The sequence below is a fragment of the Syngnathoides biaculeatus genome, chromosome 2, assembly GCF_019802595.1.
Source record: "Syngnathoides biaculeatus isolate LvHL_M chromosome 2, ASM1980259v1, whole genome shotgun sequence".
In the NCBI taxonomy this organism is placed as follows: domain Eukaryota; kingdom Metazoa; phylum Chordata; class Actinopteri; order Syngnathiformes; family Syngnathidae; genus Syngnathoides; species Syngnathoides biaculeatus.
In genome coordinates, this window is record NC_084641.1 from 35,309,433 (window position 1) to 35,324,700 (window position 15,268).

General features: G+C 42.1%; 1 protein-coding gene across 3 annotated transcripts in view; it reads left to right on the forward strand.

The window, feature by feature from the left end:
- The window catches only part of LOC133491519 (gamma-aminobutyric acid receptor subunit beta-3-like), a 53,569-nt gene that overhangs the window by 22,740 nt on the left and 15,561 nt on the right, over nt 1-15,268 (forward strand). For all 3 annotated transcript variants that reach the window (XM_061802779.1, XM_061802789.1, XM_061802770.1), the window contains exon 5: nt 7,621-7,773. In XM_061802779.1, the coding sequence (XP_061658763.1) occupies nt 7,621-7,773 (153 nt within the window). The remainder of the gene's footprint in view (nt 1-7,620; nt 7,774-15,268) is intronic.

Sequence of the window (15,268 nt, forward strand, 5' to 3'; positions counted from 1 at the left end):
TGGGACGTGCCCTGAATACCTCACCAGGGTGAAGTCCAGGAGGGATCCGGATCACAAGCCCCAGCCAACTCATCTTAGTCCTCTCAATGCGGAAGAGCACTGGTTCTACTCTGAGCCCCTCCCTGATGACCGAGCGTCTCATCTCCTCAGGGAGAGACTGGACACTCTGCAAAGGAAACTCATTTCGGCCGTTTGTACCCCAGATCTTGTTCTTCTTGTTCATGATCCACAGCTGGTGACCGTAGATAAAGATAGGTACGAAGATCGACCAGAAAATAGAGAGAAGTTGGAAATTATTGTTATGAGGGCTACTTAGCCAAAACATGGCCCTTGTGAAATTGAAAGATGTGCATTCTTGGCCCCATGTTGACTGGCATATTGATTTATTTTATTAATATATTATTATTTTTATTATTAATTACTTTAGAGGGGCAGCACGATGGACCAGTTGTAGAGCGTTGACCTCACAGTTCTGAGGATCAGGGTTAAAATCCTGGTCCCACCTGTGTGGAGTTTGCATGTTCTCCCCGTCCCTGCATGGGCTTTCTTGGTGCACTCCGGTTTCCCTCCATATCCCAAAAACGTGATTGTGAGTGCGACTATTTTCTGTCTCCATGTGCCCTACGATTGTTTGGCAACCAGTTCAGGGTGTACCCTGCCTCCTGCCCAATGAGAGCTGGGATTGACTCCTACACTCCTGTGACCCTTGTGAGGATAAGCGGCAGAGAAAAGGAATGGATGGATAATTTATAGGGTTTTTAGTTCCTAATAAACATGATTAAAATCAATCAATAAAATAAGCCTGCCATTGCACGTGGTACGCTTAACTTTAAATTGGCTATTCACTGTATCTTTCCACCAAATCTTGCATTATGCCTTTCAGAGTGAAATCAATAAATACCATATTGTACAACTTTTTTTAAACAGTCATCAGTGTTATGGGATGTCTTTAGTTGCAAGTTCCAAGTCTGAAAAATCCCAAATTCTAGATCATAACGATTAATCAAATTTGAAGTATGGATGCCCTGGCGGAAAACAATGCAAATACAAGAAGGCAATAGGCTTGTAAATCATTGAATTGGGGTTTTGTTGTTGACAGCTATTTTCTTGAGCATTTAATTTCTCAGGACAGCCAATTAAAGGACACGAGAAATATTTGTTTGTAGTATTTATTGGATAATTGGGCTCTACATACATAAGTGTATTGTTTCTGAGAGCACTTAAGTAATACTGAGTAATATGTGTACTATATACAGTGAAGAAAATAAGTATTTGAACACCCTGCTTTATTGCAAGTTCTCCCACTTAGAAATCATGGAGGGGTCTGAAATTTTCATCGTAGGTGCATGTCCACGATGAGAGATATAATCTAAAAAGAAAATTCTGGAAATCACAATGTATGATTTTTTTTTTAACAATTTATTTGTGTGATACAGCTGCAAATAAGTATTTGAACACCTGAGCAAACCAATGTTAATATTTGGTACAGTAGCCTTTATTTGCAATTATAGACGTCAAACCTTTCCTGTAGTTGTTCACCATGGTTGCACACACCGCAGGAGGGATTTTGGTCCACTCCTCCACACAGATCTTCTCTAGATCAGACATGTTCCACAAACCCTTCTCCCATGAGTCCTCTGTATCATCCAAATGGTCATTGGCATATTTAAGACGGGCCTTGACATGTGCTGGTTTAAGCAGGGGAACCTTCCGTGCCATGAAAGATTTTAAATCATTACATCTGAGTGTATTACCAACAGTCACCTTGGAAAAGGTGGTCCCAGCTCTTTTACGGTCATTGACCAAGTCCTGTCGTGTAGTCCTGGGCTGATTCCTTACCTTTCTCAGGATCATTGAGACTCCATGAGGTGATATCTTGCATGGGGCTCCACTCCAATTGATATTGACCGTCATGTCTTCTTCCATTTTCTAATAATTGCTCCAACAGTGGACCTTTTTTCACCAAACTGCTTGGTAATTTCTCCATAGCTGTTTCCAGCTGTGTGGAGTTGTACAATTTTGTCTCTGGTGTCTTTGGACAGCTCTCTGGTCTTGGCCGTGTTACAAGTTTGATCTTACTGAGTGTATGGGTTGGACAGGTGTCTTTATGCACGTAACGACCTCACACAGGTGCATCTGGCTCAGGATAACACATGGAGTGCAGGTAGACTTTTAAAGGTGGACTAACAGGTCTTTGAGGGTTTTGAATTGTAGCTGATAGACAGGTGTTCAAATACTTATTTGCAGCTCTATCACAGAAATAAATTGTTAAAAAAAAATCATACATTATGATTTCTGGATTTTTATTTTTAGATTATCTCTCTCACAGTGGACATGCTCCTAGAATGAAAATTTCAGACCCCTCCATGATTTATAAGTGGGAGAACGTGCAATATAGTAGGGTGTTCAAATACTCATTTTCTTCACTGTACTCACACATATAGTCACAAACCCGTGGCCACAAAATCAATGTTAAGTCCCCATGTTCCTGTCAGAATGTGACACAAGATACCCTTTAATTTCCTTATTTTCTCTCACTTGACCCATTCTGGCCTTGGGTCTCCCCTCCTACCTTTACTTAGCTTTTCCCTCACTACTGTATGTTGTCTGTGATTGGTTGGATTCTAATTAGCCTGATCAATCGAAAGAGAAAACTAAGTTTAGAATTGAGGTCATTGTCCTTTCACAATTCGGTACCCCAATGGAATCTAAAAGGTGAATTTGGGTGATCGAGCATTTTGTTTTACTTTTTTGATGACCTAAAAATTGGGAAATATTTCAGTTTGTGATTTTCTTGAGGACACCATTCAGACATGCTTACTCACTATAATTTACATTGTTCAATCTTTTCATGTATTCACAAGGCACTATAACATATGACAGCTTCTGCGCCAGTTTAAATGCTTAAATTCGCACATACCACTGCAAGTAAAATGTATTCATTATTTCATGAAGAAGAAGGTAAATTGGGAAGAATAAAAGATTTTACCAAAAGTCATCTTCTGGAAGTAGGGTATAGCAAAACACAGCAGAAGGAATAATAGTTTTTTGTTTTTTTGCAAATGGCTTTTTCCCATTTCATTTTAATCTCTGATCATGAAATTGAATAGTTTTCACATTTTTCTTCATGAGAAATAACAGTTCAGTCATTTGACCACTAATGATGTGCTGAACAATACTGTTCCATTGTAAAGTAATGTAATCTGCCGAACCAAATGCCATTTTTTTTTTCAGTCCAAATCCTTCTGTTACAATTGGCCCCTGTGCAAAGCAGACTATGATGGCAAAAAGGCATAATTGATTGAAATTCCTAGAGTCGCTTTTCTATTAACTAATAACCAATTAATGGCGATCAGACTATGTCTTACTTCACATGGTTTGTATACAATCAATAACATCTTATTGATGGCCTTAAAGGTCGCTACCCCTCACCAATTGTTGTGCTATTTTTGCTGTCTTCAGCTCAACATTTAGATACTTTGTGTGCCCGCCACATCCCGGCGACTTGCACAGATGCTTGTTCCTCCCACTCACAGTGATTGTTTTTCAGTCACAGTTACAGGCAGTGCAGCTCAGCTGGACGCCCACACTTGCCCACACACACAGACACACACATGCACACTTGCCCACACACAAAGGCACATACACACACACACCATTTATCTTCATCATGCGGAGGTGCATGGTTTCTAGATGGGAAAAGCTGCCATCAAAAGTGCACTAGCAAGAGTTAATGAGATATTTTTAGGTCTGTGACATTCTTCGTGTGCGCTTATATCTTTCCGTCATCAGTAACACCAACCATACAAAAGGCCATTCTATTGGGAGGAAGATAAAAACATTTATTTCACTGTGATTCATTTATTAAACAATGAAGTTTGTATCGGGTAGATGTTATTAATGTAGATTCTTGAACTTCATTTTCAGTAACATGACAGATCCTTAGTGAACAAAGGAAAATTGTGAACAGACTGACAACGAGAGACAATGAGTGAAAAAGGATATGAACAGAGACTCATTGAATGAAAACAAGGAACTAAATGGACATGACGTGTTCTTTTGTGTGGTTGTCCATTGGCACCAGTAAAACAAACAAACCCTTCTTACCCATTTCAAAAGTGCAATAAAAAACACAGTAAATGGCTAGAATGATAATTTTAGACTTTTTCCTCTATCACTGTAGCTTGAATGTGTGAAGTGTAATCCAAAGAGAAAATGTTGTGTGAGGTACTTGGAAGGGAGCCGCAACACCTACTGTAATTTAAAAAGCTACGTTAATTCAAAAGAAGACATGGTGGAAATTTAGATTTACTGTACAAGGTATATACAGTACATCACCAATGAGGAACTGGCTAATTAACTGACTTTTCCATTGCATATTGACCGTGAAATGGTTAGTGCACTGTAGAGCTAAAATTAACTAGTAGGCAAGCAGTGTTCTCTCAAATTTTTTATATGTCTGAGGAAACACACCAATCCCCCGATTGATCCCTTTGACCACTATGAGCAACATCAGACATGTCATCTATTGAAGTTACATGGCTTATTAAAAGAATTAGATTACAGAATTTACATTCTCATCAGAACACTTTTATTATGTCATTCCTATAAACATTCTAAAATAAATATTGTAGTGAAAAATACATATAACATTATTCACTTCATTGTCTTCTTTTTCTTTTGACTTGTCCTGTGGGGGTAGCCACAGGACAAGTCAGCGAAGCCTATCTTGTGGATTTTCCTCTCTAACACCCATTGTCCTCATGTCCTCCCTCTCAACATCCATCAATCTTTTCTTTGGTCTTCCTTTCACCCTTTTACCTTGCAGCTCCATCCTCAGCACCCTTCTACCAATATGTTCATTCTCTTGCCTCTGAACATGTCCAAACCATCGAAGTCTGCTCTCTCTAACCTTGTCTCCAAAACATCCAACTTTGGCTGTCCCTCTAATGAGCTCATTTCTAATCATATGCAACCTGTTCACATAAAGCGAGAACTTCAGTAATTTCACTTCACTTTCACTTTTTTTTCAATTTTTTCACTTTTACGTCAATGTCTATACGAAAAAATAAATATGAGCGGAGAGCGCGTCACCTACATGCAAAGTTGCGAAAGTTTTATTCATACATCCAAGTGGTCGTCATATTGGCTGCATCTTCTGTCAGTGACATCACAGTGGAACATTTGCCCTTGAAAACACGCTGTGCCACCTACTATAGGAGATGAAGATGCCCCTTCTGACACGGAAGCTCTTTTCAAAGAAGAAAACATTTCACAATTGAGCAATATTAACTAATCGTGTCGAAAATATGCGTATCACATCCAAACCGCATGCAGCCAAACCACCTCCCCACCCGATCCATCTCCACCCGATGGTGATAAAAACAATGGCACCCACGAGTGACGATGACGCCGCGTCCAAACCACCTCCCCGTCCGATCCACCTCCGCGCTTTGGTGATAAAAACAATCCGCAAGCGACGACGACGCCACAGCTGAACGGCCTCCCCGTCTGATCTACCTCAGCACTTCGGTGATAAAAACAACGTCGCCCACGGGCGACGACGACGCCACGGTCAAGCCACCTCCCCATATGATCCACCTCCACAGCGGAGATGAGTCACCCCGTCTCGGTGCCACAATGAGCCACCCCAGCTCAACGCCGGAATGAGCCACCCTGGCCAAAGCCATGATCGCGGCAGATGAGGCACGCCTTTGGCGGAAGCTTGTCCGAAGCTGTGCTCAGAACCGATGGGTACACCGACACATTTAGCACCCCTGACTTCGGTCCGTGGATCTTTTGAAACGAAAAGAACTTGAAGGTCTCGACGGTTGACACAAGACAGATGGACAGCATCAGGGGCAGCTGTAGTAAAGGTTGCCTCCTGAAGTCCACAATCATCTCTACAGTCTTTAGAGTGTTCTACACCAGGTTGTGTTGAACACACCAAACCTCCAGTCTCGCCACTTCCTGTCCATATGCAGACTTGTCTTTGATAAGGCCGATGACCATGGTGTCATCTGTGAACTTCAGGAGTTTGACAGTCGGATGCCACGAGGTGCAGTCGTTTGTTTTTCTGAAGAAAATCTATAAAAAAAGAACCCTTCTGTGTTTTTATGCCACCTTAACCACAAACACAACACATTTTTGTCATTTTAGTTTAGGTCAGTGTTATTCACTGACTTTTCTGCCTTCTCGAAGCATCTGCATGCCTATTTTTTTGTCATGGCCTTGCTGGTCCCTGTCATGGGTGTGGCAGTCCTCAATGTAGCGCGCACCTCCCTCAATCAGCCGATCCGCACACCGGTGCCCCGTCCCAGTAATTACAGTTCACAGATAAATGTGCCACATGTGTGGTCTGGCCTTTGCCAGATCATTATACTTATGTCTCATTCCCGCAACTCCTTGTCTCTCTTGTCACTCTTGCTATCCCGTATACCGAACCCCGCCTCATTACTGACCTGTCTCTTACGCCTGCTGATTCTGCTATTGCTGCCTTCATGGACTGCCTGCCTGTGTTTAGACCTCGACCTTGGACAGAATAAAGACGCTTCCCAAACTGCTCCTAAGCCTCGTGAGTCGTGCATTTGCGTTCAGCCCCGAGTTCTGGCCTTGACATTTTGTACTAGCATTGTGAATTGGTCAATAGGGTCTGACAAAAGAACGAAGCACACCTGGGTTTCCTTCAAAAGATTGTCCTCAGGGGTGGCATGGTTGAACAGCTGTAGACCGGCGGCCTCACAGTTCTGAGTACTGGGGATTTAAATCCCGGCCCAACGTGTGGAGTTTGCATGTTCTCCCCATGCACATGTGGATTTTCTCCAGGCACTCCGGGTTCTTCCTACATTCCAAAAACATGCAACATTAATTGGACACTCTAAATTGCCCCCAGGTGTGATTGTGACTGCGGCTGTTTGTCTCGATGTGCCCTGCGATTGGCTGCCAACCAGTTCAGGGTGTACCCCGCCTCCTGCCCATTGACAGCTGGGATAGGCTCCAGCACTCACCTAACCCTTGTGAGGATAAACGGTGAAAGAAAATGGATGGATGGATGGATGGATGGATGGATGGATGGATGGATGGATGGATGGATGGATGACTTCATACCCAGAAGTGCCCGGTTTTAAAATAACATGCTGGAATTGCATTGTTATGCAATACACTGAATAGTCAGCACTCCAACCACCTCCCAAGTAAGAACTTTATAGTACCAGATTGCTTTGGCCTCAAAGAGTTAAATTAAAAATTGTCGTATTATGCTGCAATTTGTAGAACAAAGTCAAAAATAGAAAAGTTACAACTGGTGGAACAAGCTACAGTGTCCACTTAAAAAGGTGAATGAGTTTAGTGCATGAAAATATATACTTTAGATTGCACTCCAAATACTGACAAACATTCCAAGCATATTGAGTTGAAATATAGGGTCAAAACGTTTTCCATAAATTACAGGGAGTAGATTTTAATTGAAACTGGTGTATGCTAGTTTTTAGCAAAATCTACATTCTCATGGGCATGGAAACAGGGAAGTAAAATGTGTCCCTTCTTGCTCATTGAGTCAGCAAAATGTTTGCCAGTCATTATTTAAGGTTGTAAGTGTATTTTCTCTTCCATTCCTCACAGGTGCCTACCCTCGGCTTTCTCTGAGCTTTAAACTTAAGAGGAACATCGGCTATTTCATTCTGCAGACATACATGCCATCCATCTTGATTACCATCCTCTCCTGGGTATCCTTCTGGATAAACTACGACGCCTCCGCGGCCAGGGTGGCTCTAGGTGAGAAGTGTTAACAGTCGTGTTGTTGAGCAGCTATGTGGCCCACTCAGATGAGATCAGGAGACATTTTGAGGCCCCAAGCATATCGCTACCCTCCCTAATGCACTGCCCGAAATTCGAGGAATCTCCATGGTATGTGCTCAGGAGACAAGTTTGAAAATTGACTGACTTCTTTTTTTCCTTTTGGCTTGTCCTGTTAGGGGTCGCCACAGCGTGTCATTTTTTTCCATCTTAGCCTAACTCCTCCATCTTCCTCTCAAACCCCAACTGCCCTCATGTCTTCCCTCACAACATCCATCAACCTTCTCTTTGGTCTTCGTCTTGCTCTTTTGCCTGGCAACTCCATCCTCAGCATCCTTCTACCAATATACTCACACTCTCGCCTATGGACATATCCAAACCATCGAAGTCTTCTCTCTCTAACCTTGTCTACAAAACATCCAAATTGGGCTGTCCCTCTAATGAGCTCATTTCTAATCCTATCCATCCTCCTCATTCCGAGCGAGAACCTCAATAATTAATTTCTGCCACATCCAGTTCTGCTTCCTGTTTTTTCTTCCATGCAACCGTCTCTAATCCGTGCATCATGGCCGGCCCCACCAATGTTTTATAACTAAACCTAAACTTTGCCCTTCAGCCTAGGAGAGACTCTTCTGTCACATAACACACCAGACACCTTCCGCAACTGTTCCACCCCACTTGGACCCGTTTCTTCACTTGCTTACCACACTCACCATTGCTCGGGATTGTTGACCCTAAATATTTGAAGTCGTTCACCCTGGCTATCTCTTCTCCTTGTAGCCTCACTCTTTCCCCTCCGCCCCTCTCATTCACACACATATATTCTGTTTCACTTCGGCTTATCTTCATTCCTCTCCTTTCAAGTGCATCTCTCCATCTTTCTAATTGTTCCTCCACCTGCTCCTTGCTTTCACTGCATATCACAATATCGTCTGCGAACATCATGGTCCAAGGAGATTCCAGTCTAACCTCATCTGTCAGCCTATCCATTACCACAGCAAACAGGAAGGGGCTCAGAGCTGATCGCTGATGCAGTCCCACCTCCACCTTAAATTCTTCTGTCACATCTACGGCACACCTCACCATTGTTTTGCTGCCTTCATACATTTCCTGTAGTATACCGACATATTTCTCCACCACACCAGTCTTACGCCTGCAGTACCAGAGTCCCTCTCTTGGTACTCTTTCATAGGGTTTCTCTAGATCCACAAAGACACAATGTAGCTCCTTCTGACCTTCTCTGTACTTTTCAATTAGCATCCTCAAGGCAAATAATGCACCTGTGGTACTCTTTCTCGGCATGAAACCATACTGTTGCGCGCAGATACTGACTTCTGACCTGAGTCTACCCTCCACTACTCTTTCCCATAGCTTAATTTTGTGGCTCATCATCTTTATTCCTCTATAGTTGCCACAGCTCTGCAAGTCCCCTTTATTCTTAAAAATTGGAACCAGCACACTTTTCCTCCATTCTTTAGGCATCTTTTCGCCTGTTAGTATTCTGTTGAATAAATTGGTCAAAAACTCCACAGCCACCTCTCCAAATTGCTTCCATACCTCCACCGGTATGTCATCAGGACCAACTGCCTTTGTATTTTTCATCCTTTGTAGTGCCTTTTGAAATTCCCCCTTGGTGATCATTACCACTTCCTGGTCCTTCACACTTGCCTCTTCCACTCTTCCTTCTCACTAATTTTCTTCATTCATCAACTTGTTAAAGTATTCTTTCCATCTATTTAGCATACTACCGGCACCAGTCAACGCATTTCCATCTCTATCCTTAATCACCCTTACCTGCTACACATCCTTCCCATCTCTATCCCTCTGTCTTGCCAACCTGTAGAGCTCCTTTCTTCCTTCTTTTGAGTCCAACCTGGTGTACATGTCGTCATATGCCTCTTGTTTAGCTTTCGCCACCTCTACCTTTGGCCTACGTCACATCTCAATGTATTCCTTTCGCCTCTCCTCAGTCCTCTCACTGTGCCACTTCTTCTTCACTAATTTCTTTCCTTGTATGGCTTCCTGTAATTTGGGGTTCCACCACCAGGTCTCCTTTTCACCTTTCCTACCAGAAGACACACCAAGTACTCTCTTGCCAGCCTCTCTGATCACCTTGGATGCAGTAATCCAGTCTTTCAGGAGCTTCTCCTTTCCATCAAGAGCCTGTCTCACTACTTTCCAAAAGTTCACACAGCATTCTTCCTTTCTCAGCTTCCACCACATGGTTCTCTGCTCTACCTTTGTCTTCTGATTCTTCTTACCCACCACCAGAGTCACCCTACACACCACCATCCTATGCTGTTGAGCTCCCTTACGACTACCTTATAGTCAGTAACCTCTTTCAGATTACATTTTCTGCACAAAACATAATCCACCTGCGTGCTTCTACCGCCGCTCTTGTAGGTCACTCTATGTTCCTGCCTCTTCTGGAAATAAGTGTTCACTACAGCCATTTCCATCTTTTTTTCTTTTTTGCAAAGTCCACCACCATCTGTCCTTCAAAGTTCCTTTCCTGGCTGCCATACTTACTCATCACTTCTTCATTGCCCCTGTTTCCTTCAACAACATGTCCATTACAATGTGCAACAATCACAACTCACTCTCTTTCTGGGATGGTCAGAACTACTTCATCTAGTTCCTTCCAGAATTTCTCTTTCAACTCTAGGTCACGTCCTACCTGTGGGGCATAGCCGCTAATCACATTATACATAACATCCTCAATTTCAAATTTCAGTCTCATCACTCGATCTGATACTCTTTTCACCTCCAAGACATTCTTAGCCAGCTCTTCCTTTAAAATAACCCCTACTCCGTTTCTCTTCCCATCTACTCCATGGTAGAATAATTTAAACCCTGCTTCTAAACATCTAGCCTTACTACCTTTCCACCTGCTTTCTTGGATGCACAGTATATCAACCTTTCTCCTAATCATCATGTCAACTAACTCCTGAGCTTTTCCTGTCATAGTCCCAACATTCAAAGTCACTACACTCAGTTGTCAGCTCTGTGCATTCCTCTTTTGAGGATAACGAATCCGGTTTACTCCTCTTCTTTGTCTTCGACCCAGAGTAGCTGAATTTCCACCGACACCCTGCAGGTTTAGCGGTGCTGGGGGCAGGCGTTGTTAACCCGGGCCATGACCGATCCAGTATGAGATTCATTAGACGAATGTTCATATTTGTTTCGCACAGTTTTTGCGCCGGATGCCCTTCCTGACGCAACCCTCTGCATTGAGACCAGCCTACAGACTGCACTGACTTGTGCCACCATAGGACCGCAAATGGCCAAAAATTGACTGACTGAATGGAATAAAAACTGAAAAAAAGACCCAAACACTCATGACTAATCAAGTAAAGAAAAAAAAGTTTTTCATTGTTTAAGCTTATGTGAACAAGAGACCTCTCTCTCTCTCTCTCTCTCTCTCTCTCTCTCTCTCTCTCTCTCTCTCTTTCTCTCTGTCATTCACTCTCTCTCCCTCTCTTTCTTTATATATATATATATATATATATATATATTATATATATATATATATATATATATATATATATATATATATATAATATATATATATATATATATATATATATATATATATATATATATATATGGTGCAGCTGTGAAGCGTTGGCCTCACAGTTCTGAGGACCAGGGTTCAAATCCTGGCCCCTCCTGTGTGGAGTTTGTATGTTCTCCCCATACCTGCATGGGTTTTCTCCTGGCACTCCGGTTTTCTCCCACATCCCAAAAACATGCATTAATTGGGGACTCAAAATTGTTCCTCGGTGTGATTGTGAGTGCGACTGTTGTCTGTCTCCATGGGCCCTCCGAATGGCTGGCAACCAGGTCAGGGTGTACCCTGCCTCCTGCCCGATGACCGCTGGGATTGGCTCCAGCACTCCCATGACCCTTGTGAGGATAAGTGGCTCAGAAAATGGATGGATATCCAGTATATATTTTTTCCAAGGCTATCCAGTTTGTTTGTTTGCAGTTCATGGCACAGAACAAAATGGCCAAAAGAAAATTAATATACATGAGGGCTGTCAGATCCTAACTACGAGAATAACTTGGATCCTCCATAAATTGATCTTTCACAGATCCTCTGAACATCCTTCAAGATTCTGTCAAAATAATAGCAACTCACTAGTTGACGAGGCTGATTTTCCAAGCAGGAAAATTGCCCCAAAGCGTCAGCCTCACTGAATGTCAGTTGTTTTTTGGTCGTTGAAGGCAGAAACACAATAAGTTGCCACACAGTTGCATTCAGTGAAGTACATCCAGAGAATCTGTTGGGAAGCACAAATACACATCTGTAGAAATAAGATCTTCCCAAAAGGGCTATAGATCCACAAGAGTTGTTTGAAAAATCTTCAAGGGAGGTCACAAGTGGCATATGGAAGTCATTCTAGTGTATGTATACACAGCGATACCTCTGCTTATGAAATGAATTAGTTCTGGAAGTCGTTTCGTACCGCAAATTTTTCTTTAGTAGAAACGCTTTCTACATTTAAATAGCCTAATCCATTCCAAGCTCCCCCCTGCCCAAAAAACTATTCAAAGTACAGAATGTAAAGAATAATAAAAATTATATTAATTTACCTTTGACGTTGGGTGACAAGCAAAAGGCATCATGAGGAACAGAGGCACAGATGAACGGAGGCAGACGTTTAAATATGTACGTATGTACGCATGCACGCAGCTTAGCCCCATTAATGTTTCTTGGGGCCCATGGTGAAGAAAGATGATTAAACTTGCAAAAAACACAAATGAAAGTCTCACAAAAAAGTTCTACTTCACCAGTTGTTTTTTGTGGTTCACATTTTTCCGACATTCAACTTTTGGTGTCTTTGATCAGAAGTCGTGTAACCAGATTTTGTAGAGCCTGCAAAGTTTTCTCACACAATGGGAATATTCATCTCCAAGTTTGTCCAATTTCTTCTTGATAGGTTAAACATTACAAATGCGACAACCACCACTGCGTATTTGACTGAAGAAACACCAGCAAATTCCAACATTTAGATTTCAAGAACTACATAATTGTTCTTCACGTCAATCCTTCTTTCCTTGTTTCAAGTGCACATTACACTAATCTTGCTCCACCAGTTTGCTTTTCATATCATCTTTGTATGGCTTGATCACGGAAGAGTAATGAGGTTAGCACATCACACTACTGTTTAGAGAGCATAATTTGATCCATTACCTAGCTCCAGACATCATTTTCTTACATAGCCTCGTGGCTGAATGGACACATGAAACAGGCAGGAAAGGAAAACTTCAATTTATTTTACAACCACAAATTAGCCTCCTAGTGTTTGTTTTCGTCCATGCATGGACTACTTGCTCATTAGTTACTGAGTGCCTGTGCGCGCCTGTTTTTTTCCTACTTTGGAGGAGGACATGTGCAAGCGTGAGTGATTCCTGGAGCTGGAAATCTGGATGGTATCTTTCACAAGTTCACATTGCTTTTTACTAGATTTCTGTAGCTACTTCTGTGAGTCGGTGCATGTTAGTGTGTGTAAATTCATATACCTGCTGGTAAGAGCAGAGTAAGGACTGGGTGTGGAGGTTGCTGCTGGAATAAACACTTCAGTTGTTTGAATGTGAGTCTCTGGAACAACTGAGGGTTTGGAATGCTACCCACCCGGTGCTGTAATCATTTTAAAATCCATTTGTTGCAGGCAAGCCCCTGATTTATAATCGTGTTAAACCGTGGGCATTAGCTACAATTGGTAATAGCACCACTTTTAGTGTAATGTTAGACACACATACCTTTGACAAACACCTCAAGACGTCCCTATGGTACTGTTGAACACGCACTTTGAAAGACGTCTGCAAGGCTGCCGGTGTATCACAATTAACATCCAATGAAATTTGACACATTTTGCGTACGTCAAATACTTTTCTTTGTTTTTGATATTGGTAAAGGTGGCTAGCTAAAGGCACACCGTTGTTCCTGATTAAATGAAAATTGATTGCAGTGTAGCTTTGTTTCCAGCTTTTAATGGTTGAAGAAAGACTCGAGGGACATATACTGTAACGTAAAAAAAAGGTTTGATGGGAGAGCGGTACATTGTGGGCCACCACTTACTAATAGCAAGATATGGGCTGGAAAGACAAGCGATAAAAGATAAATAAAGAGGGAATGGAGAGAGTGGCAACATAAGAGATTGGTGGAATTAGAGCAAGAATTGGATGTTACACAATAGTATGCGACTGAATAAGAGAGACAGAAAATGACATGCAAAAGAAAGATTATGAAGCAATTTTTCTCCTGAGAGACTCTGACAATGTGATGAAGGAGGCAAAAGGCCCATGGGTTTGTGGAAGGCATCTTGATTACATTGTCCAAACGCGGAGGGGAGAAGATAAGGCAGGGCTGGGGTAGGGGACAAAATAGCAGGAGGAGCAGAGCATAATGGCAAAGCTGAGAGAAAGTGCAGAAAATAGAAAAGTAAGAAAAAAATAACAGAACTAGTCATGAGGCTGAGATGCGGTTTGCAGAGGATTTGCAGGCATACTCGATGGCCCTTGTAAATGCATCGATAAATCAAATTGATCGCGAGATTGACCTGATTTGACCCTTGTTCCAACCCACTGACTGTTCCCTGTCTCTTTATCGTGTTTTACAACACTCTTTCGAAGCATTGCATCCTTGTAGTGGCCCGATGGCTCAAAGGCTCCATTTGTCTGTCACAAGTGCTACAGATGTGTTGACCGTGTTTACGTGTCATGGAAGAAGATGAGTGTTATAGAAATCCAAGAGTTTGAAATACAATGTAATTCCATAATTTTATGACTCACTTGGAGACACAATTGCAATTGTGCGTGTTGTGTTGAAGCACCCTGTCATTTTGTATCTCTCATGTTTAAGGTTAGCCAACGCCGGCAGCATGAGATTATTCTAATGAGTTATTTCTACATGATAACCCAAGGTTTTAAAAGGAGACCTTAAAGGAGCAAAAATGCACAAGTTGATTTTTTTTTTTTGTCTATACCCTCATGCCCTCAAATACACAAGCAACTGTGTGGATCCTCCATTAAACTAGCAGGGTAAGCAGACCCTGAATAAACATGTTCTTAGTGTTCTTGTTTCCATAGTAACACCCAAGACATCTGTAAGAGAATGTGAATCTGCTGTCCAGGTAACTCGTGATGAAGTAGAATATGTATTGCATGTGGCATCAGGTAGTGCATATATTTGAACCACTTGTGTGACTTCTGTGTCACGTATTCAATGAATATAATTACACACATGATGGAAAAACGCGCATACATGATAATTTTCTGTCCAAAAACTTTACGACGTTATGATCACACTGTCAAAAATTATTGCATCTTCAGGCCTGATGCACACATAAAGACAATCGGCCTGTATTTATGCCAATTTTGCCTCTTCCCGACCCAGCACATCAAATGCCAGATAATCTTAAATCTTGTACGATTATCCTGTAAAATCCTCCCGTCTGAGGTGTGCTAA